The 23162-nt window shown below is 40.6% G+C and overlaps 2 protein-coding genes across 2 annotated transcripts in view; one reads left to right on the top strand and one right to left on the bottom strand.

Annotated features, from left to right (window-relative positions):
- Window positions 1-9520, top strand: part of LOC126480862 (cytosolic Fe-S cluster assembly factor NUBP2 homolog) — a 79266-nt gene extending 69746 nt beyond the window's left edge. The window contains exon 6 of the mRNA XM_050104237.1: window positions 8552-9520. Within this exon, the coding sequence (XP_049960194.1) occupies window positions 8552-8776 (225 nt within the window). The 3' untranslated portion in view covers window positions 8777-9520. The remainder of the gene's footprint in view (window positions 1-8551) is intronic.
- Window positions 9521-14574: 5054 nt separating this feature from the next.
- Window positions 14575-23162, bottom strand: part of LOC126482089 (uncharacterized) — a 31458-nt gene continuing 22870 nt past the window's right edge. The window contains exons 3-4 of the mRNA XM_050106065.1: window positions 21063-21257; window positions 14575-14810 (exon numbers count right to left, since the gene is read on the bottom strand). Coding sequence (XP_049962022.1) covers window positions 14575-14810; window positions 21063-21257 — 431 coding nt within the window. The remainder of the gene's footprint in view (window positions 14811-21062; window positions 21258-23162) is intronic.

Below are 23162 nucleotides of genomic sequence, written 5' to 3'. Positions count from 1 at the left end.
CGTCATCAATTTAAATGTGCTTTGTCCTTAGTTCCCTCATCTCAGTCTCATAATTTTACATTCTTAGATAATGCCGGATGTGTTTATACTTCATGTACATGTTGTCTGAATCACACATATTGAGTTCAGATTTGGTGAACGTGGGCTTTCCTTATTGTGGACTTGTCAGTGTTGGCAGTTTCACACTTGTGAACTTTGGGCAAGCTTCAGTAAGCACTGTTGGGTGCAACAGTGAAGTGTCATAGGGCATGGAAATTTTGGCTTACCTACCAAGATTACAAGGATATTAAAAGCTACTATTTAAGAAGCCTCAGGTGAACTATATGCTAAGGATATGGACGGCTTGTGAGGAGAATTGATCATTAAAGAGCAGCCTGTGGGCCACATGCTTCACCCACATACTATCTGGGTTCCCTAGGTACTTAAGATTCTGCCTAAGTACACTTAACATATCACTGTTCAGCCATTCATTCATTCATTCATTCATTTGTGTTTCGTAGTTCCCATCAAGAAGGAGAACTTTCAGGGATGTAGACTGAGTCCATGTGTATGTTAACACAAAAGACAGACATCATAGAAACTTAACATGTATAGTGTATTAATAAAAAACCATCACTGCTCAATGCTCTTCACACTTATACCACCTACATTTAATCAAGTACGAGGTGCATTCAAGTTCTAAGGCCTCCGATTTTTTTTCTAATTAACTACTCACCCGAAATCGATGAAACTGGCGTTACTTCTCGACGTAATCGTCCTGCAGACGTACACATTTTTCACAACGCTGACACCATGATTCCATGGCAGCGGCGAAGGCTTCTTTAGGAGTCTGTTTTGACCACTGTAAAATCGCTGAGGCAGTAGCAGCACGGCTGGTGAATGTGCGGCCACGGAGAGTGTCTTTCATTGTTGGAAAAAGCCAAAAGTCACTAGGAGCCAGGTCAGGTGAGTAGGGAGCATGAGGAATCACTTCAAAGTTGTTATCACGAAGAAACTGTTGCGTAACGTTAGCTCGATGTGTGGGTGCGTTGTCTTGGTGAAACAGCACACGCGCAGCCCTTCCCGGACGTTTTTGTTGCAGTGCAGGAAGGAATTTGTTCTTCAAAACATTTTCTTAGGATGCACCTGTTACCGTAGTGCCCTTTGGAATGCAGTGGGTAATGATTACGCCCTTGCTGTCCCAGAACATGGACACCATCATTTTTCAGCACTGGCGGTTACCCAAAATTTTTTTGGTGGCGGTGAATCTGTGTGCTTCCATTGAGCTGACTGGCACTTTGTTTCTGGATTGAAAAATGGCATCCACGTCTCATCCATTGTCACAACCGACGAAAAGAAAGTCCCATTCATGCTGTCGTTGCGCGTCAACATTGTTTGGCAACATGCCACACGGGCATGTGGTCGTCCGTCAGCATTCGTGGCACCCACCTGGATGTCACTTTTCGCATTTTCAGGTCGTCATGCAGGATTGTGTGCACAGAACCCACAGAAATGCCAACTCTGGAGGTGATCTATTCAACAGTCATTCGGCGATCCCCCAAAACAATTTTCTCCACTTTCTCGATCATATCGTCAGACCGGCTTGTGCGAGCCCGAGGTTGTTTCAGTTTGTTGTCACACGATGTTCTGCCTTCATTAAACTGTCGCGCCCATGAACGCACTTTCGACACATCCATAAATCCATCACCACATGTCTCCTTCAACTGTCGATGAATTTCAATTGGTTTCACACCATGCAAATTCAGAAAACGAATGATTGCATCCTGTTCAAGTAAGGAAAATGTTGCCATTTTAAGTTTTTAAAACAGTTCTAATTCTCGCCACTGGCGGTAAAATTCCATCTGCCGTAGGGTGCTGCCATCTCTGGGACGTATTGACAATGAATGCGGCCTCATTTTAAAACAATGCGCATATTTCTATCTCGTTCCAGTCCGGAGAAAAAAAATTGGAGGCCTTAGAACTTGAATGCACCTCGTAAATTGGTTTTACTGTGTAGCTGCTGCTCCTCTGCTATTACTGGCATCATATTTATATGATTGCAGTGGTATTTTTCAAAGAAAATAGTGTTACATGTATAGATATGTAGTCCCAGTACATTATTATTTGTGCAGCTTTATAACAAAGGGAATTTTCAACTCCTTCATCTGTATATTCAGGTAATTTGTAGAAAGGGTGGCTATTGAGGTATGTTTTTAATTTTCTTTTCGGTGTGAAGGTTTGTCAGGAATGATATATTGTTCGGATTCCATATTATACTGTATGTCCCCTTTCTCCGATAGGCTTACTGTGATGGACGTGGGCAAGCCAGTCACTGAAGTGGCATCCAATTGAGAGACTTGCATTAGGCTGTTCAGTCACATGAAATTATTATTAATTTTCTTTTAAATTGGTTAAGATTCCCAATTTCTTGCTTTATGGTAGATGGGAGCTTGTTGCATGCCTTACTACCAGCGTATAATTTTATTCTGAACCCTGGACAACGAGGCAAAGTCTACATGAAAATTATTTTTGTGTCCTGTATTGTGCTTGTTCAGTTGAAACTTATTTTTATCATCAATCATAAAAACCATTAAGAGTAAATATATTGAGAAATGAGTATAAGCATTCCAAGATTATTAAAAAAGCTTCTGCAGAATGCACTATTGTCTGCTTCATACAGTATTCTTACTACTCATTTCTGATGAACAAACACTTTATTCAGAGTATACCCATTATGTGTACTTCTGGCATTAAAAGCTCTTTATCATTTGTCTCACTTTGCATAATATGAATGTTTCTAAGATTAAGACTTAAACCATTAGCTGTGAACCACTTGTAGGCCTGTTCAGTAGTCATCTGTGCTGTCTCTGCTCCGGTTAAGTTTGAATCCTTCATTAATATGCTTGTGTCATCAACAAACATTACAGTTTTTGAACTTATTTTTAAAGTCATTGGAATATCATTTATGCAGGTTAGAAACAAAAGTGGGCTCAGTTATGATCCCTTGGCACTCAACATATTATTTTTCCCCATCCTGAAGTTATTTTCATACCTGAGACACACTCTGTTAATGAGACCCTCTGTCTTGTGTTATGGAGGTAAGATTCCACCCATGCAAGGGAGATGCCATTAATGTGATAACTCTTTAATGTGGTGTCTAGAATTTTGTGGTCTATACAGTCAAAGGTTTTGGTCCAGTGTCACAGAGTATACCACCAGAATATCTTTCGTTGTTTAGTTCCACTAACACTTTATGAGGTCTTCTAATGTCTGTTGGTGGCGTATTCAGTGTCTGCACAAGTAACTCTAATGTATCTCTATTTGGTTGTTTATTACTGGCTGCAGTGTTTGCAGCCACTGTAGGAAGTAATCATCGAATTTGATCGCCAAAGGTTTGAAAGTGTCACCATTTCTGCTACAGCTATTTTCAGGGGGCACAGTTTCATTTGGTTTACTAATTTTGTTTGTTTCCTAGTTTTGCCTCATTCTTAGAATGTTTTATTGTTTTGAGCACAGTACATGAGTTTCTCTTTTTTAATGACTGAAAGTAGGATTTAACAATACTGGTGATAATGAAGTTTCAGATCTTGCCAACTGCTTGTTCTCCAAATTATATAGTGCTCTCTCTTCCTAGCACAAACTAATTTAATCCCTGGAGTTATTTATCCACTATCTTGCTTTTGTTCAGTTTTGCCCTCATTTGTTTTAGGGGAAAACAAGACTCAAAGTACTGTAGGAATAAGTTTAACAGAGAGTTACAAGAATATGTTTAACAAAGAGAGAATTTTCCATCATCTGTATTATCTTCTTTATAAATTTCTCCCAAGCATTTTTTCATAATTTCTGTAGTGTTATTATTCAGTTGTCAGTCAAATTCACTGGGTGTGCCATACAAAAGTTCTAAGTTAATCAGTCTTGCAGCTTGTCAATGCTATTGAGACGGCAGTGTCTACATCCTTAACAATGCTCCATTAGCTCCAGACATTATGAGAACACCATGGTTAATTGCAGATGATTTCAGGACTGGCTCTTGATGTTATTTGGAACTCAATTTGCCTACTCACATATTTCGCTCCCGTCGTGTATCGTAAAATAAGATTTGTCCTCTCATTGACCAACTTCTCATCTTGGATGAGACTCACAAACCCATTCTATATTCTATCATCACAGTTTGCTCCGTCACAAATATAAAAGCTCATAAGTTTCCCCAACACTTCCCTACTGAAATGACCCAGTGTAAAATAATGTTCATAAAATTAATTAAAGGTTGTTAAAGATTGCTTAAAAAAATGCGCGTTGGAAGTAAAAAACCTATTTTGTTTCACTCATAGATGAAATTTTGAAGCTACAAGAAACAAAAATTTTTGCTTGTTCAGAATTAGGAGACACTAAAAGAAATGTTGAAAAATATCATATCAGTGTTATAGTGTTAAAAGTTCCAGTATATGTGTTTTTTACAAGCACCAAAATGGTCATATTCAGGCCTGTTGTCTGTTGATAAGTGGAATAACAATAAAAGGCTTTTTGAAAGAAATTTGTGCTGTTTGACTGTAAATTACTGTTTATTTATTTCACATATCATTAACAGAAAGAGAGTTCATCATATCTTGGACTTTTTGTGGGCTGTCAACAACCAAACCTGCATCCTGAAGGTCCTTGACTCCTTATCATTTTGAAATGTCAAATAATTGAAAGTGCTTATGGAACTCCCTCACCCTCTCTCTCTCCCCCCCCCCCCCTCTCCTCTCCCCCATCCCTCCTCTCCCTTCCAACCTCTTCCTTCTCAGCCACTCCCTCAAAAAAAAAAAAAAAAAAAAAATGCAAGAATAAAAAAATCTGACATTAATATGATGGTGTACACTTCACTCCTAACAATGTAATGACAATAGGTCCAGTATTGAGCCATGTTACATGTGACCATTTAGTTGTCAACACCTATAGTTTAACCTAGTGATCTGCCCCAGCGTCGTATGAGCAGCACTAGGTATCTAGGGCCTGATTGCGGTAACAAATTACACACAAATTTTCTCTGTGAATTAGTCTAACTGTTACTGAAAACTATCCAAATCCCTACAGTAGTTCCTGAGGTTAGCCTTCACACACAGACAGAAAAATGAAGAGGCTTCGATTTACAATATCTATACATTCCAGTCAAGCTTTGTTGCTCTCTGGAATTGCCGCAGCTGTTTGCTTTACTTCTTTTTCCCTGAGGTAAAGCTTCTTTGGCAGCTGACCAGCACATAGCTTCCTTCATTACTACAGAAGTCACTCCAAATGCCACTTAAATATAGAACAGATAACAATATGTATATTTATTCACTCATCATTTGTGTGATTGTAAACTATATACACAAACCTATCTCGTAAATTATCCTATGTATCAGTGAAAACCATATCAAAATTCATTCAGTGGCTTTTGAGATTAGCCTTCACATACAGACAAGAAAATGCTGTAGCGGACCTTAATGCAGTAATACGTATAGATAATTATGTTACCCAGTTTTATGCTCTCCCCACCCTTTGTGTATCTGCTGCTAAGGAATACTTGATGAATATGAAGAAATCGATGCTTAATTTTAGTATTTTATTCATTCCTGTTCATCTATTTTCCTTTGAGTAATTCAGCCTTAGTTTTTGATGGGTTCTTTCTATAACTGCAATAGTCAACTTGTGATGGTTCCTTGAATGCAAGAATTTTTCTGGACAAAGTTACCATGTGTTAATACATCCTGATCATAAAAAAATTAGGAATCCATGCAACTGTAAGACTAAAAAGGGAATTTTGTTATTGCACTTCATTACATGTTGCCCTTAGGCAATATCATTAGTTCATGTATGATAAAAGGGATTGGTATAAAATTTAAAATGTTTTGAAGCTAACTAAATGGTTCTGTGCATTTCTGTTCATTTTCCCCTTCATGTCTTCATTTTTGTTTCATCATAAGTATAACTTTTATTCCAACAACATTATGAATAGGATAGATTGTTACTCACTGTAAAGATGACACATTGAGTTGCAGATAGGCACATTGAGCTGTTGGCCGAAGCCTTCTTCAGAAAGGAAAACACACACACATTCACACAAGCCAGAACTTTTCAAGCGTACATGATCGGCATTTCCAGCTGCTCCAGCCAGAATTCTGGCTTTAATCTGCTGTAACGCATTGTTTGACATATACTGAAATATCTAAAATTCCGTAACACCTGGATTTTAGATGGAGTCAGTTTACACCTCTGGGCCATTTCAGATGTCGAGAGAGCTAACGTTGGGGTGATGTATTTGATACTGTCCATTCTGTGAAAGTATTGCAGCCACTGTTAGTGGAGAAAATGAAAGACACATTATTGAATACATATTGACAGCATGTTACACTTGGGACAGGCTCTCAGTGTAGTAGACAGTTGTATTAGCACACTTAACAGTTGCAAATAAGTACTCACTTAATAAACTGAAAATAACTCCACTATATAAACACAAACTCAGTGAAATGATTTTTAATGTAGAAGAACTGTGGATGTATAATCTGTAAACTGGAAAGCTAGCAGCACTCAAGGTGGAGAAAGTTGCTTTTCCTGGAAGAGTGCTACAGCTGCTGTACAGGATGACTAAGCATGAGTTTCTCCTCTAGCAGTGTAGATGGGTGGGCAGAGATTTATGTAGATTTTGCCCATATGCATTTCTTATGTTAGTATTGTTAATGCACTTTGTTGAAAATAAACACACCTTGGGCTTGTTTGCACAGCAGTGCCAGTGATTCATAAGCTGCACTGCACACTGTAGTTGCCTCTTGTGATGTAGTACGGCAGAGAGGGCAGAGGATTTCCTGCTTGATCTTCACTTTGCAGATCCTTGAAGGAGGGAAGTGCATGACCCTCAACCTGTTACACCTCCAGAGCACATTTTATCTCTTAATAAGGCTCTACATTCAATATTTGCTTCTAACCCACTTCATTTAACAATAAACATTAATTTTATACTATTAAAACACTATTCATAATAGTCTGCAGTTTTTCTTCCAGCTGCAACACATAAACTATTAGCCCTAGATAAAAAATGAATAAAATCTTTTTTCAGGCAATTTAATGTAGTTTAATTTTGTTCTGGGAACATTTTTGCTGGAAGCTGCAAAACTTTTCAAGTTATTCAAGAAAAACATGAATAAGTGACTTTAAATGCCACTCCCCTCCCCTCCCCCGCCCCCTCACCACCACCACCACCACCACCACCCACCATCACACTGATCAGGATTTTTAGTATGTTGTTCTTGGCACTCCCTCCTACCACTGTGCAAAAGTTTGCTACTAAATGAATTTTCCCCCCTAATTTTCCTTCATTGCCTGGTCTAATAATGTGCTAGAAGCAGTGTCTTTGCCTTGTAGTATGACACTTACAGTTTGGGGAACCAAAATGTTATTTAGGTACATAATCTGTATAAAGAAAAGTACCAAGAATGTCTGTGTCCAGATAACAAAACATTTGAATGGCTCCATCACTGCCTATGTTAACATGGATAATTATGTTCTTCAAATTCATAAAACATGACAGCCAGGAAGCACAATCTCAGTGCAGAGTATACTATTTTTTATGTGGATGAGTAATTTGGACATGACTTTTCAGGCTTCCTGGTAGAAATGTTCAATGTCAAGTCTGTCACTAGATCATGTTTTTTGAACCTCACACAGTATATCCTCTTGACAACTGCTCTACATCATCACATTTGTGGCTGCTGGTTACTGCTGGCAAGTAGCAACCACTTAACAATGTCAGGCAGTTGCCTCAACAAAATATTGTGAGATTTATGAAACCTTCCTTGGCAAGCAGACCTGAGAGCCATATATGGAGTTGAAACACCCTGAACAGCAATGTAGGATGAATCCAGACTTTCAGCCTTTGTGCTGTGAATTCCTCTGTGGGACCATCACATCACCTGTGTAGTGTACATCTTAAGTTCCCAGCTTTCCAACAGTGTGACTCCCAACTGTGTGCCTTGCAGATCTATTTGTTAGCATTGTGTGTCATTGATTTGCTTAGTTAATGGACTTCTTCAGTGCCTTGACTGACCACTTTTCTGCCAGCATAAGGATACTTCTTATTATTATGTGATGCCTCCCATTGTGTGTGTCTTTCTTTTTTTATTTAATTGAATGAGTGAAAATGATTTGAAAATGTTCTGGGTGATAATGAGGACAGCTTGATTATCTTTTGAATTTAGCACCTGAATATATGTCTAGTGTTGGAATGCTTTTTATTTTGTTTAGTCACAAAACTCCTGATGTGGACTGAATGTGAATTCTCTCTCTCAATTGCTGATGCACAATACCTGTTTATTTTATTTGTTACTAACAATGAATTATAGGAAGACTGATTGTGGATTTGTTTCATGATGCAAGTTTTGATTTGTTTCATGATGTAAATTTTGTCCATACATTTGTTAAAAGTTATTCTCAGATTATCAGGGCAGTTACAAAACACAAAAGTATCACCAGACAACATTTCTTCAGAAAGTAACATTTTTGATTAGTTTATGCTACTTATCCATTGCAGATCTGATTTTATAATATGTTCTATCAGGAATGTACCAATATATTTTCTTCTGGCGGTGGAAAATCACTGGCTGATTTGGCTAAAGTTCCATTCCTTGGATGTGTGCCAATTGATCCTAGAATTGGCAAGTGTGCTGACAGCGGTGAAAGCTATCCAGCACTCGCCCCTGAGTCACCTGTTACAGCAGTGCTGAAGTCCATAGTTCAGCGTGTAACAGTTACTTCTGACGTCCAATCAACAGAGAAGACCTAAATGTACTTATTACTATTAATATAAGTCAGTTTACACAATAAGCTCTGTTGGGATAAAGTAAGTCAGTTTACACAGTAAGCTTTGTTCGAATAAATTATAAAACTAATGCCTCCTTTTTTATGTAAGAATTGTGTGAGAAGTTTTTGTAGATTTTTTTTTATGCGGGACTTGTAAAGCATATTGGCTACGTTGTTCATTGTTGTGAAACATGACTGTATATGAAAACCTATTGAAATAATTGTGTATTTCTGTTTTTTACTTTCAAAAGTTTATTTTCTTTACCTCTCATGAGATATTTACATAAGCATTAAAATTTGAATCTTAATAGTTTTATATGCAGGTTGTATTATCTGAAGTACTGTACATTACTGAAATTAATGTGTTGGGAAATAATAAACTCAATGTCTGTGCAAAAATGGGAACAAGAGATTTATTTAAAAAAGTAAATAGAAAGGAAAGGGGAAAAGTATTCTAAATTTTAATAGTAACAGCCTCCAACACATAGGAAAATAAGTGCATCATTGTAATTACATTAGCTTTGTTTAAATGACTCTGTTTATTACTTGCATGCAACCATATCACTGTAGTTTGAGCTAGGTGAAAGTAACAACTCAATCATGAATGGTTATAAGAATGTTGTGAACTGTTTTGTTAGTGTCTTGCGAAACAGACTATTCGTGTTCCTTGATATCACTTGTGTTTCTGTTCAAGAATTGTGGAACTGAGATAAATGTTTTTGTCTCATTTATTGCAGAATATCTTGCCTGCTGTATGCTCTGTGGGAAAAAGTGAGATGTGGTCTTTAACGAAGTGTGGGAAGTGCAAATGTTACTATTGGTCTCTTCAAGATTGTTTCCCAGATAGTAGAGTTTCTCATTTATTAATATTTTGTTTATTTTTATTTGTTTCAAGAGTTGGCCATCAAAGGACGACAATAAGCTTCCAACCATTATGACAGTTGTTCTGATTTTAATTTTTTCCTTTGTCTTTCTTCTTGGGATGGGGAAATTAGTCTTCCCTCTCTTACTTAGGCAATTGAAAAGCATGTTTTATTGACAGACAGGGGTTGTGTAACATAAAGAAAAAAAATATTGTCAGCAAGCCAGTTAAAAAGATCACCTTCAGAGTGTGGGATTAGAATAAACTCGTGGTAGTCCCACCTTTCATGAAATGCAGCTAAAAGAGTAAAATATGGTTGGTTATTGATGGTAGATACACGATAATAGGTCAAATAATATCCAACTGTTGAAACAATGAAAGAAGCATGAATCTTGTTTATTGCTGCCAGGTGTCCAGCTGGGTGCGGTTGTTTACGAAACAGTTGCTTTCATCTTCAGGTGATACCTGTGGAATGAATGTCTTTGTTAGATAGGACCTCCTTTATTTATTGCTTCCCACCACTTATCTCACTACCGATTCCACATGCTGTGGTAGGCACCCAACCACATGCTGTGTAGGGTGGAGTACTGGAAAGGGAGGGCGGCGATCACCATATGCTGGGTGTGAACTCTGGTCTCTCAGTGCCTCAGTGCTTGCAGTGCCCCTACTGGGTGCGGAGTGCAGAAGTCACTCTCGGATGACATTTTGGCTGGATTCTTTAATTTACTGAGAGTGTGAAACCACAGTCTCTGTTTATCAGGCCACTGGCCACCTATATCCCAACAGCCTCCTTTAAAACACAGTCCCAAAATGACGAGGTCTGTCCCAACTTTTTTTTTTTTTTGTTAATTTTTCATTGAGTCCCTTGTGACTATACAGTGTGCCAGCATAGTTTGCATGATTCATGTATCCCTTGCCACACGTGATCGGGGGATGCAGTAGACAGAGCCCCAAGTCATCTTTCATCATACCTAAGAGTGCACACATTTTAATGTTATGCGGAGTCTGAATTCTGCTGATTTTATTAGATGCTTTGCTGTTGTACAGCAGGTACCTCATGGTCTAATCCTTCTTATCATGTTCTGTTTGGTGTGCCTGTATCTTGTGCTCAAAAACATGTCAGATTTGGCTGTCACCACATCTGCTCTCCTTGAACGTGTCCTTACGATGGTTGAGCTGCCTTGGTATACTGTCTTCATACAATATTGCATGGACACTGTGTACCAGCGTATGTAGCACACCCTCACACTGTGAAATCTGATGGCAGTTGGAGGCATGCAAGTAAGAATCAGTGTGGGTAGTTTTCCTGTGCACACAGTGTCCTATAGTGCTGCCAGCTTACCACTTGATTAGGACATCCCCAAATGGGAGTTTGTTGTTCTCTTCCACCTCCACAGTGAATTTGATGTTGAGTACACATAGTTCAGATGTTGGGGAGGGACTCTTGAATCACTTCAAGCCTGTGTGGCCACACCACAAATGTGTCTTCAATATGCCTGAAGAAGCAGGTGGGCTTCAGTGTTGCTTTTCCAGCACTTCCTCTTTGATGACCTCCATGAGTAAGGAAGGTAGATTTGTGTCTAATGTCCAATTGACAATGAAGTCCTTAGAGAAGGATCCATGAATAAGTTAGCCACAACTGGTGATACAGGAAGAGGTTAGTCATTGTGGAGCTGAACTTCTCTCTTCATCAGCATGTGGAAATCAGAAAGTAGCGCTCTAGTGAAGAGTTAGACCACATCAAAACTTGCCATAAGGTCCTGGTTACAACGTGATAGTTCTTGAAGCCATTCAGTAACGTGTTCAGTGTTCCTGATGTGGTGCCTATATTTACCAATATAGAGGCTTGGTACTGCTGTCAGATATTCAGACAGCTGGTACATAGGTGCACCTATGTTGTTTACAATAGGCCATAGAAGAATATATTGTTTATGAATTTTTGTTAAGCCATAGGTCCTTGGCAGTGCGGCAGCCCATGGTCGAACATTCTTGATGGTTGTTTCTTTTAATTTCCTGTATACTGGATCCTCAAGTATGTTGTACATTTTGTGATTGTACTCTGACAGAGAAAGTAGTACAATAGCATTTGCTGTCCACAGGTAAAAAAAAGACTTATTCAGGATGATTCATTAATTCTCAAATGACAGCTTTCTCCACATTCGACATGTTTGTCTTCAGTGGAGCAGCTCTGGTGACCGTGTGACATGTTTCCCAATATAGCTTTTCAGTCCAATAATACCTGAATATATTAAAATAGGATTTAGTGGCCTAAAAGTGCAACACTGTATTCTGAATCCTGTTTTGCTGTAAACGGAAAATATTGGAGCAAGCAAAAGTTGCATATAAAGTAATGTAAGCAGAGAAGAAATTGGATCAGCTCACGTTGCTGTTCTTCTTCATGTTCCATTAATTGCTCTGTTGGCTATGTGGTATACGGCAAGGACTTTTCTGTATTCATAGATGAGAAAAAATTCATGAAGGAAAGGATGCCAGTGAATATCTTATGGTGTAACAAGAAGAGCATTACTATCCATGGTGTCTACTACAAAGTTTGAGTCAACCTCGAAGTATCTTCACATCAATACATAGTGCAACACACTTAATGTGTACATCAAAGAATCACTTAAGTGCTAATATTATGAAAAGGATTGAATACTATTCAGCACACAGATACAGTGGAGATTTTGTCACAGACAGAAAGGCACAACAAACAGACTGCTGAACAAGTGAGCACATCACACACACACACACACACACACACACACACACACACACACACACAAATGCACAACTCACACACACATGCCAACTGTCTCTGGCTGCTGAGCTGGACTTGCGGAAGAACTGAGGATCCCAGGAAAGCGTTGACTCTCACACTACATGAGACATATTTTAAAGAAATGGATGCATTTCTGCTAAGGAGGGCGCTTAAAGGATGACCTTATCAGTGATAGAGATGGCCGTAATTGTTAATAGCATATGCTACTCTTCATTGGTACTACTTACCACTAAATTACAAACAATTATGCCATCCACTCCTCATCTACAACAGCCATTCTCACCCTTTCGTCTCATGTTCTGTCACCCTCCTCTTTGGACACTGGAGTGGGAGCCAACCTGAAATGGCAATGACTGAAAGCAGCCATCTAGATGAATGCTCAGAAAAGTAGCCTGGGCAGTATGCAGCCACCTGACTAAACTTTAACACTCAGGCAGAATCCAATATATAATTGACAAAATTAACAATGTGATCTGCCGGATTACTGAAGAATCCATATGGCCAGTTCAGACAGTGAATAAGGGTCGGCAGTAGGTAGGTGGCTCTTTGAAGTTGAAGTATTTCAATTCTGCTTCATCCATATCTCTGTGTGTGTTACTGATGGAGTACAGAAAGGCACTGTCCACTTCTGAATCAGATTTCATAATATTTATGGACATTTACGTGCAGATGCAGATGTAATTTAGACCTATAGTGGACTTTTCTGAGTGTTTCTTTGTGTGTGTTTATCACTCAGAAGCAGGCAGGGGCATCTAAATCAGCTGATTTCTGTGAGATATACACTTTTCTCTGATGATTACAGCCATAGAAAGGAAAAGTTCTCAGTCAGTAATTTTTGCAATGGATGTGAACCACAGTTTGCAGTAATTATCAAAAATAGTTTATTGATATATCCGTAGCAATTACATAATTCTTTCCCAGCCATAAGTAAATCTGTTCTACCTATTCCACGAAAGACAGTACTACAGAACAAAGCAGTCACAACAACAAATGAAACTCCTTTGCAGATCCCAATAAAATTATTAAAAAATATTGACTTGGTGCTATAGTAAATGAGACACTGAGACCCAAAAAAGCCCAAAGCACAGATAGAAAGTTTTGAGAAAAATAGATATTTGCGAAAATATAATTTATAGATAGACTACCAGCCGCATAGGCCTGAATTGTTTTTTAACCAAATGTCAACATCCTGTACTTCCTATGAAAAAATAATGTGCCCACTTCACATTATGGAATATTAATCAATATTTAAGATAACATTTATTATTAATGTGACTTCACAAAATTTCCATATATGCTTGAGTGATATAGTGTCTTCTGACAGTTGTAAAATACACTCCTGGAAATTGAAATAAGAACACCGTGAATTCATTGTCCCAGGAAGGGGAAACTTTATTGACACATTCCTGGGGTCAAATAGATCACATGATCACACTGACAGAACCACAGGCACATAGACACAGGCAACAGAGCATGCACAATGTCGGCACTAGTACAGTGTATATCCACCTTTCGCAGCAATGCAGGCTGCTATTCTCCCATGGAGACGATCGTAGAGATGCTGGATGTAGTCCTGTGGAACGGCTTGCCATGCCATTTCCACCTGGCGCCTCAGTTGGACCAGCGTTCGTGCTGGACGTGCAGACCGCGTGAGACGACGCTTCATCCAGTCCCAAACATGCTCAATGGGGGACAGATCCGGAGATCTTGCTGGCCAGGGTAGTTGACTTACACCTTCTATACCCCCGCCGGCGAAACATTGCACTTGACAGTTCGCTTTTTGTCTAGTTAGGTTGGCTATACTGTAATAGCGATGTTGCAACAGCAGCCTCTATACACACAGCAGACGATACAGTTTTCCGTCCCGTCTCGTAAATGCAAGCGATTGAGCAATTACAGTGTATATAAAAACTCGTTTTTAGTTGTACTACAATGACAGGAAGTAAGCAACCGTATAATAATGCATATAAAAGCATAACAATGCGCACCCTTTCGATAACGGAGCAAAGAAATACAAAAAAAAAAAAAACAAGCATCTGACGACTGGTACTTTAAAATCAATAATGTACGTAGCTTACAAAATAAATAATAACCGAGATTGCAATAAATAACCAATATTAGTAATTTTTCACTCACCAATTTACAGCGATAATGGCGCAATTCCATCCAGCTCGCCATCGTCACTGTTGTCCGACTCATCGCCAAAACCGTCTTCATCGTCGTCATCAGCAAGACAAATCATTAATTGTTCATGGGCACTGATAATGCCTTCTATTGTCTGGGCTGCTCGTATAAGCTTCTCGACGTGCTCTACTTTTTTTCTCCATGAGGCTGCATCCACAGTCACAAGAGCTTCACGCAACAGCTTTTCCACCTCTGTTATTGTAAAGGACTTGTTGTTGTTCCTTACATACATTTTTACATCACTCCATATTAACTCAATAGGGTTGAAATGGCAGTGATATGGTGGCAGCCTTATTACAGTATGACCCTGCTCCTTGGCAATTTCGTCTACTACATATGTAGGTGTCGTAGGCTTATTTTCTTTAACAAGAGAATATAACAGAACCTTTGTCATACTCATATCCGCTGCAATATTTTGAGCCTGTAACCACTGCACCATAACTTCTTTTCGATCATTTGTGGTTGGGGCTTTGTTCTGTATCACCGAATGATATGGCGCATTGTCCATTACAATTGTTGTAGGGACAGGAAATTGTTTTAAAAGGTTCCTGAACCACTCAACAAATCGTGTGTGATCCATATCTTCATGGTAATCACCAGTCTTTTTTGATCTAAAAACTAAAAGTGCTTCAGGGACAAAACCACTGGAGGAGCCTGCATGGACCACAATTAATCTAGCTCCTCTTCCCGTCGGCTGATGGCCGCTACTGCTGGGTGTGTTATCCGTCCAACATTTATTCACAGCTTCCCCGGCATTAACCCACGTTTCGTCTAGCCAAATTATGGAATGAATGTCTCTGCCCACAATTTTGTGCAAGAAAATGCTACGAGCGGTAACAATATGTGCCCTCTCTAACAGTACTTTGCGTCCATCTAGCGTTTTGTAACGGAAACCCATGTTTTTTAGCACAATTTTTAGTGATGTTTTACCACCCCTGAAGAGTTCACTTTCTTTTAAAGAGATTAATAACTTGGCTACAGTCGGATACTCTTTTCTGCTGTAGTAAGCATAAACATGCCTACGAATTGCATCTGTCTGGAAAGAATCTGAATCTGTGATAGGACTAGGCCACTTTTTCTTCTTTCCCGGGGTTGATAAAAATGTATTATTTGATCCATACAGCTCAGAATCATTACGGCTCACTTCAGTATCTTCCAAGTTTTGTAGTAATACTCCCTTACTTACTACGGTTCTTGCACTTACACCAAGAGTTTTCGACGTACGTTCCACCACTTTGTCGGCAGGAATTGATGGCTGTCCATGAGTGCTTACGTAGTTTTTCTCCTGCTCATAAAACTCACGAGTTCTGCGTAGTAACTCCAGTGCCTGGCTGTTTAGCGGCACCCCTCGACGCAAAGGATTGTCACTAGGTGAACGAAGTCTTTTCGGTGGCATTTTCCAAGTATGTACACTCACAACGTAACAAAAGTCACAACGATATAGCACACAGTACAACGAAAGCACACGGTAAACAACATACAATTCACGTTGTATACACATCCACTAAACAAAGCCGGCAACGCGGGAACTTTGACGTCACAGCACGTGAGTAACAGCTGTGCTCACTGCGCTGTGATTGGCTGGCGCCCCACGCTGAACGCCTAGCGCCTATCGTTCTTCACTTGTTACTCTGTTACGCTGCCAACTTCATACGCAAACGTCAAGTGCAATGTTTCAGCGGCCCGGGTATAGAGCACGTTGGGTGGCATGGGATACATGCGGACGTGCATTGTCCTGTTGGAACAGCAAGTTCCCTTGCCGGTCTAGGAATGGTAGAACGATGGGTTCGATGATGGTTTGGATGTACCGTGCACTATTCAGTGTCCCCTCGACGATCACCAGTGGTGTACGGCCAGTGTAGGAGATCGCTCCCCACACCATGATGCCGGGTGTTGGCCCTGTGTGCCTCGGTCGTATGCAGTCCTGATTGTGGCGCTCACCTGCACGGCGCCAAACACGCATACGACCATCATTGGCACCAAGGCAGAAGCGACTCTCATCGCTGAAGACGACACGTCTCCATTCGTCCCTCCATGCACGCCTGTCGCGACACCACTGGAGGCGGGCTGCACGATGTTGGGGCGTGAGCGGAAGACGGCCTAACGGTGTGTGGGACCGTAGCCCAGCTTCATGGAGACGGTTGCGAATGGTCCTCGCCGATACCCCAGGAGCAACAGTGTCCCTAATTTGCTGGGAAGTGGCGGTGCGGTCCCCTACGGCACTGCGTAGGATCCTGCGGTCTTGGCGTGCATCCGTGCGTCGCTGCGATCCGGTCCCAGGTCGACGGGCACGTGCACCTTCCGCCGACCACTGGCGACAACATCGATGTACTGTGGAGACCTCACGCCCCACATGTTGAGCAATTCGGCGGTACGTCCACCCGGCCTCCCGCATGCCCACTATACGCCCTCCCTCAAAGTCCGTCAACTGCACATACGGTTCACGTCCACGCTGTCGCGGCATGCTACCAGTGTTAAAGACTGCGATGGAGCTCCGTATGCCACGGCAAACTGGCTGACACTGACGGCGGCGGTGCACAAATGCTGCGCAGCTAGCGCCATTCGACGGCCAACACCGCGGTTCCTGGTGTGTCCGCTGTGCCGTGCGTGTGATCATTGCTTGTACAGCCCTCTCGCAGTATGGTGGGTCTGACACACCGGTGTCAATGTGTTCTTTTTTCCATTTCCAGGAGTGTATAATTAATGTGAAACTAGAATCAGAATGTAACGAACAGTAAATGCACCACACACACAACTGTGACCTATTCCAGTACTTAATGATCCTTATCATCATTTTCATTAAGCATGTTCTGTGACTTGAGGTTGAGATAAAACTGTGTACACCTCTGATTATCGTCATGAGGCAACAGTCCGATTTTAGACTGCAGCACGTGTCCTCTCGATTGAATATTAGTTCGCTATACCATATGTTGCTGCTGCGGTGCAGCATCACGAATACCACTGTATAGGCACTGCAAATAATCTTCGATAGGAAGGGTTGATGCCATATGAAGCACACTCTTAGCCCGCCTCTGGGTAGCATCTTCTAATGTGCAATATGCATACATTTTTGATCCATAATCGACAATCCATTCGCCTCGTCCTTCATAAGGCCAATAACCGTCTTTTACTGTGGAACAATACCGTAAGAATTATTGGCTGTGTATGAGGATATGTAGAATATGTAACTGCGGTACATCATTACTTCATATGGATCGCAGTTCTTCACCCAATAGATGAAGCTATCTGTGCCCATATAAAGTAATTTACGATCTGTGAAATGAATTTTCGCAAACTAATAATGAAATCAGTACATGTGGAGTTTGGATAGGTCTAGTATGTGCAACCCCACATAAAAAGGTTTCATAAACTCTACAGCAGTCTTTGCCAGCCCCACAGCAACAAAGTTCTTATTGAATGTGGTGACCCGCCTGAAATTTGGTCTGGCAATGCATTTTCCTTCACCATAATGCCCATCCCATTTGGTTCTAATCAAAATTTCACATCATTCCCTGGAAGTCGTTATTGTTTTACTGAAAATTGAATTATACATTAATTTGTAAAAATCTTTCTCAAAGTCACATGTCACAGAAGCTCTCTGTCTCGTATTCAAATCGATATACTCCTTCAACCAGGAGGACTGCTTGAAGGAGATAGCCTGGGTCATTCTAGCCAGCTCTATCCCCAAGCTGAGACACTGATGGAGATTATGAAAATGACTAATGTGTCTCCACTTATTCCGCAGTGTTGTCACAAATTTTAGGGTGGAGCCTCCTCACGGAACTAGATGTTCTGGACATAGCCGCAAACTTCCGTGTGTGTCATGCAAATTAATAAGGTATGTGACTTTTACCTCCACCACATACCATGCATCAGAATCAGCTGCCATACCCCCGATGATTTATCCACCTAATCCCTTGCATTCATCTTCGGGCATCCACCAAAACCCACCAATCGACAGTGATTGTTGCATTTACATTCAGGTATATTATGTAACTCGAATCAAGGGATGTGCTGAACCTGTCACTCTATAACCCCACCACTACTGTTATAATTTATTATGCTTTTACCTAAATAAGAGAAAACCCTGTCTTTATGTTGCCATGTATTACCCTCTTACTAAAATTTAGTTTAGTTTACAAATAAAGTATGCTATGGGAAGATAGTCCTGTTAATAGGAAAAGCTAATCAACAGAGCTACTCTTTTTACAGGATTTGACCATGTGTTGTGTCTAATGGATATATAGATCAGACTATTCAATTCCTTTCCTAAGATCTTACTCAGTGGTTAGATAGAAACACAGTGTGAATAGTATTATATTGAAGCTAGAACAACTCAGTTCCAAGTTCATTTAGTGGTTTAAAACATGTACTAATAGTCGCCAGCCTATCCAGGCAATGAAACAATGAAGATTGGAAAAGAAGTAGTATGAATTTTGCCTACTTTCTTGCTACTGTTTGAGTTACTTCTTCAAATAAATATTACTCCACGTAAACAATGTCGGTGCAGGCACTGGAATTATTTGACTACTACACCCTTATAGATTATGTTTTTAAAAAAGAAAAAGCCCAGTAGGTAATTTCAAGGAAGCTAAAAAAAAAAGGCTAGGGTGGCCTTTAGAAAAGCACTTTATATAACCAAAAAACTCAAATACTAAAATACTTAGATACTACAGCACACACGTTTTATACTGAACATTTCACTTCAAGAAAATCTCTTTCTTACTGGAGTTTACTATCAAAAGCTATTACTCTTTGAACTAACACTGTATAGTCATTTAACAGATTCTAATAACTTGGCTTCGCTCTGATTGAATTTTATGTAAGCAAACGTTTACTATAACACTGCATTTGTTAAGAAAACTTATAAAACAAGAATAGTTTCACTTTATTTCTCTATAATATACTAAAGCACGGATGTGTTATTACTCTAACTAAAATTTTTATTACACCTTTCAGTGAAACAACTAAGACAACAATTTACATGGTGCCTCTTTATATAACTTGGCACTTCGTTTGTAAAACAGGATACTCGGACTAATCAAACACTAGGAAGGAACCCTATATAGTTGTATGATTATGATGAATTAACAGGGTGAACTAGTTTCTTTAAAGTATAAGAATGGTTATTTACTAATAAAACACAATTTAAATTAATGGTTCATGCTGTACAAAAGTAAAATACCAAAAGAAAAATCTTATCTGGTGGCAGTAGGCTTGGGTGTGGCGAACAATTATGATGGCTACACTATCCACAGTATGGCCTGCAAGTATCTTGCTGTATGCACTCAATTTCTCTTCTTGGCGTCATTCAATTGTACATACAGTAGCTCAACAACTCACAACTATGCTGTAAGCCGTTTTGCAGTCTTCATCAGAGACATTTGTGTGTATGGATGTCCAGCTGTACTATTCGGCCAGGTGCTTTAGCTGACCCTCTGACTTCCATCTCGGAAAACCAGGCCAGTATGGCACTCGAGGGGAATTTACGAAACCATTCGGCGACTGATGTGTTTCACGTTATCACGTCATTCCCCCCCCCCCCCCCCCCGCCAAAGATAATGAAGCCTTGTTTTTTCAATGCCAGAATCAACTTGGGGGGGGGGGGGGGGGGGGGGGTGCTACATTTCGATGTAGAGTCCTGCACTGCATTTAATGAAGCAGTATCACAGATCATTGACAACCTTGAGGAGGTCCTTTTCCACTATAGGAAGGAACTCTCTTAGAAAATCAACAGAGTTGAGGTGCCCACCTGCCGGATTCTTGATCCTTGTGAAGGAGATTTGCTCCTGAAAGGCATCTGCAATCACAGAGTATCTTAACTGTGTATGGTGCCACTGAGCTGTTCTCCTGCACTACAAGGACGGGAGACGAAATTGCTGCTAACCGCAAGATCATCTCTACTACTACTACTACTACTACTGGTACTACTACAGGGTGATATTCATCCTGTCGATAATAGGGCTAGGGAGGTGCTGAGTGGTATTCGCCGGGCGACGTTTCTGACAAGGATGGGGAGAATGAGGAGGCGCTACTGGGTCAGGCCAGTGAGAGCAACCTGGCTGTGGCGATGGTTACTGATGCTTTCGCTGCTGTTGTTGCTACTCCCAGCCTGACGCTGTTGTTGCTGCTGCAAGACTGACCCAATAACCTGAGGGGTTACTCGCCCACGAACGCCAGAGCAGTGGTGCTGGGGCGGCGGCAGCGGCAACCTCTCGTGCCACGTGTAATGGCACCCTTTATAGGTGATGCGTGCCTTATTGGACACAGCTTTGGCGAGGAGGAAGGTTAACCACCACTGGTATACGTGCCATGTTGTGCTGTGGCTCCAGAGACGCACCCGCTTTAGAAGAAGGAAATAAAAATTTAAGTACAATGTTTGCTGTAAGGAAAGAGTGAAAGAATACAGACGATCACGTGGTTATAAGCGGAGTGAATAATTACCTTTCCTGCTCAGGGTCCACAGTGTGAGCAGCTCATCAATGTTGTCCAGTGTTTCTACCAACCCTTCAGGGAAGTCACACTCCTCAAACAGCGCTACGTAATGCTGCCTCAGTATCTCTTCAGCTAGGGCCATTTCACTGACCCAATTTGGTGTGCCATCCTTGTCAGAATCGATATGCTGCTTACCCATCTCACCTACAATAGCAATAAGACATATATATAAATATACATGCTTGTTAGAGAAAAAAAGAAACCTACACTACTTCAGACACAAAAAAATAGACTATTATTTTTGCACTTACAGGACTGCTGTATCGTCTCATTAGGCACTGGAGACCGTTGCAAATGCCAAATTGCCGTCTAGCACTTCTAGAACTGTTGCTCACACAGCTGCTGTTGCTGCTACTACTACTACTACTACTACTACTACTACTACAACTACATAGATATTTCCCTCTATTCTAAAAATTTACACGATTGTTGGCGGCGTGAATTCGTTGCTGCTGGAGATGGTTCTACAGCGTGTGGCTGATGTATTTTTCCAGCATCCAGCAGTGTCTCCAAATCCTTCTGGATTTCCAGTATATGAGCTATATGTAACAAGAACAAGAAATAAACCATCGATTAAAAAAAATTACGCTACTAATACAAAAACATTTTCTTTATATTCATGTCATGTGCCAGTCCCAGGTGCTGTCTTTCCACCTGAGGAGGAGTTTGCTAAGATCCAACCTCTTCCTCCTCCACCTCCCATCTATCCTTGCAATCCAGGATAGTCCAGGAGTTGCATTGTAAAACAAGGAAAAGAAACTGAATTACTGGCGAGAACTTTTTTTAAAGATTTAAACACCGTGACCATATATGTAAATATTCACTTATGTCTTAGTTCATATGCCCCCTCTTTCTCCATCAACCATTCTGCAGCGCTTGATACTGCCGCCAACACTGGTGCTGCTGCTGCTGCTCTTCATGATTATTTGGTAAGACACACACACACACACACACACACACACACACACACGCACACACACACACACACTCTACTATAGAGACGAACTGACGATGGCCAGATGAGACCGGGAGTGGAGGGGGAAGGGTTTATGTAGAATCGCCAATTTAGTGTGAACCAATCAGGAAAAGTGATTCATAGGAATTCCCAAACAATATTTTCAATACCCAATAGCCCAATAGAAGAGAGGCATTCTGTCCCACTTGCAGGTGAATGCTGCTCTGAGCCCACAGGACAAGTTGGTGCTGGTCTGGCCGGCTGCGGTGTTCACGTGCTCGTCTATACCGCCAGAAAAACCCTGCTCCCTGTCTGCGCTTCACTCTGTGGTGAGCTACGGGCCGCTGACGGACGCGCCTCCACTTTGCAAGTCCCCCAGTTACGACTATGCCACATGTAGTAAACTACTGTGATAGTGTACTTAATAACATTTTTTTATGTGATGCAGTATCGTCTTCAGAGTTTCGACTCGGTGTATTTGCTCTCATTTATTTTGGTGATGTATTTTTTTCGAATGTATTTGGTCATCATGTATTCCCGTTCCACGTACACCTGGGAAGACAGTGCAGTGTTTTGTGTGTGAGTGTAATTGAAACTAATTGTTTAAAGTAACATCTGCAAATGTATTGGAGGGTTAAACACTTTACCTAATTTGTTTATGCATGCAAATGTTCCAGAGTAATGGAGGCCGACAGAGAGATTTTGCAAGTGTGCTGTGATCTTTTTTTTTCTATTTAGAGTCTGTGTTCAAGTGTGGTGGTATACATTGCAAAATTAAAACATACTACTATGAAGCGATCTTTTTGAAAGTGTGTTTTAGAGACATATTCAATTGCATTTAGTAAATCCTGAAGCAGCTCGTGCTCAAAGACAAGGGTATTTCCCACAAAAGCGTGCCAAGTGTGGCATTGGTGGTATTCCTCGGAATAAAACATGTAATTGTTTAAATATTTTCATGCCAACTGCAAAGCTGTCTCTCCCTCTCTTTTTGCAGAGGTACATTTAGTCCCTGTGACATCTTGAAGATATGTATTGCTTAGCATCCATCATCATACTGTAAACAGAACCTGGATTCATCTGAAAAAATGACGTTT

The sequence above is a fragment of the Schistocerca serialis genome, chromosome 5 (genome assembly GCF_023864345.2).
Source record: "Schistocerca serialis cubense isolate TAMUIC-IGC-003099 chromosome 5, iqSchSeri2.2, whole genome shotgun sequence".
NCBI lineage: Eukaryota > Metazoa > Arthropoda > Insecta > Orthoptera > Acrididae > Schistocerca > Schistocerca serialis.
This window is presented reverse-complemented; position numbering and strand designations above follow the sequence as displayed.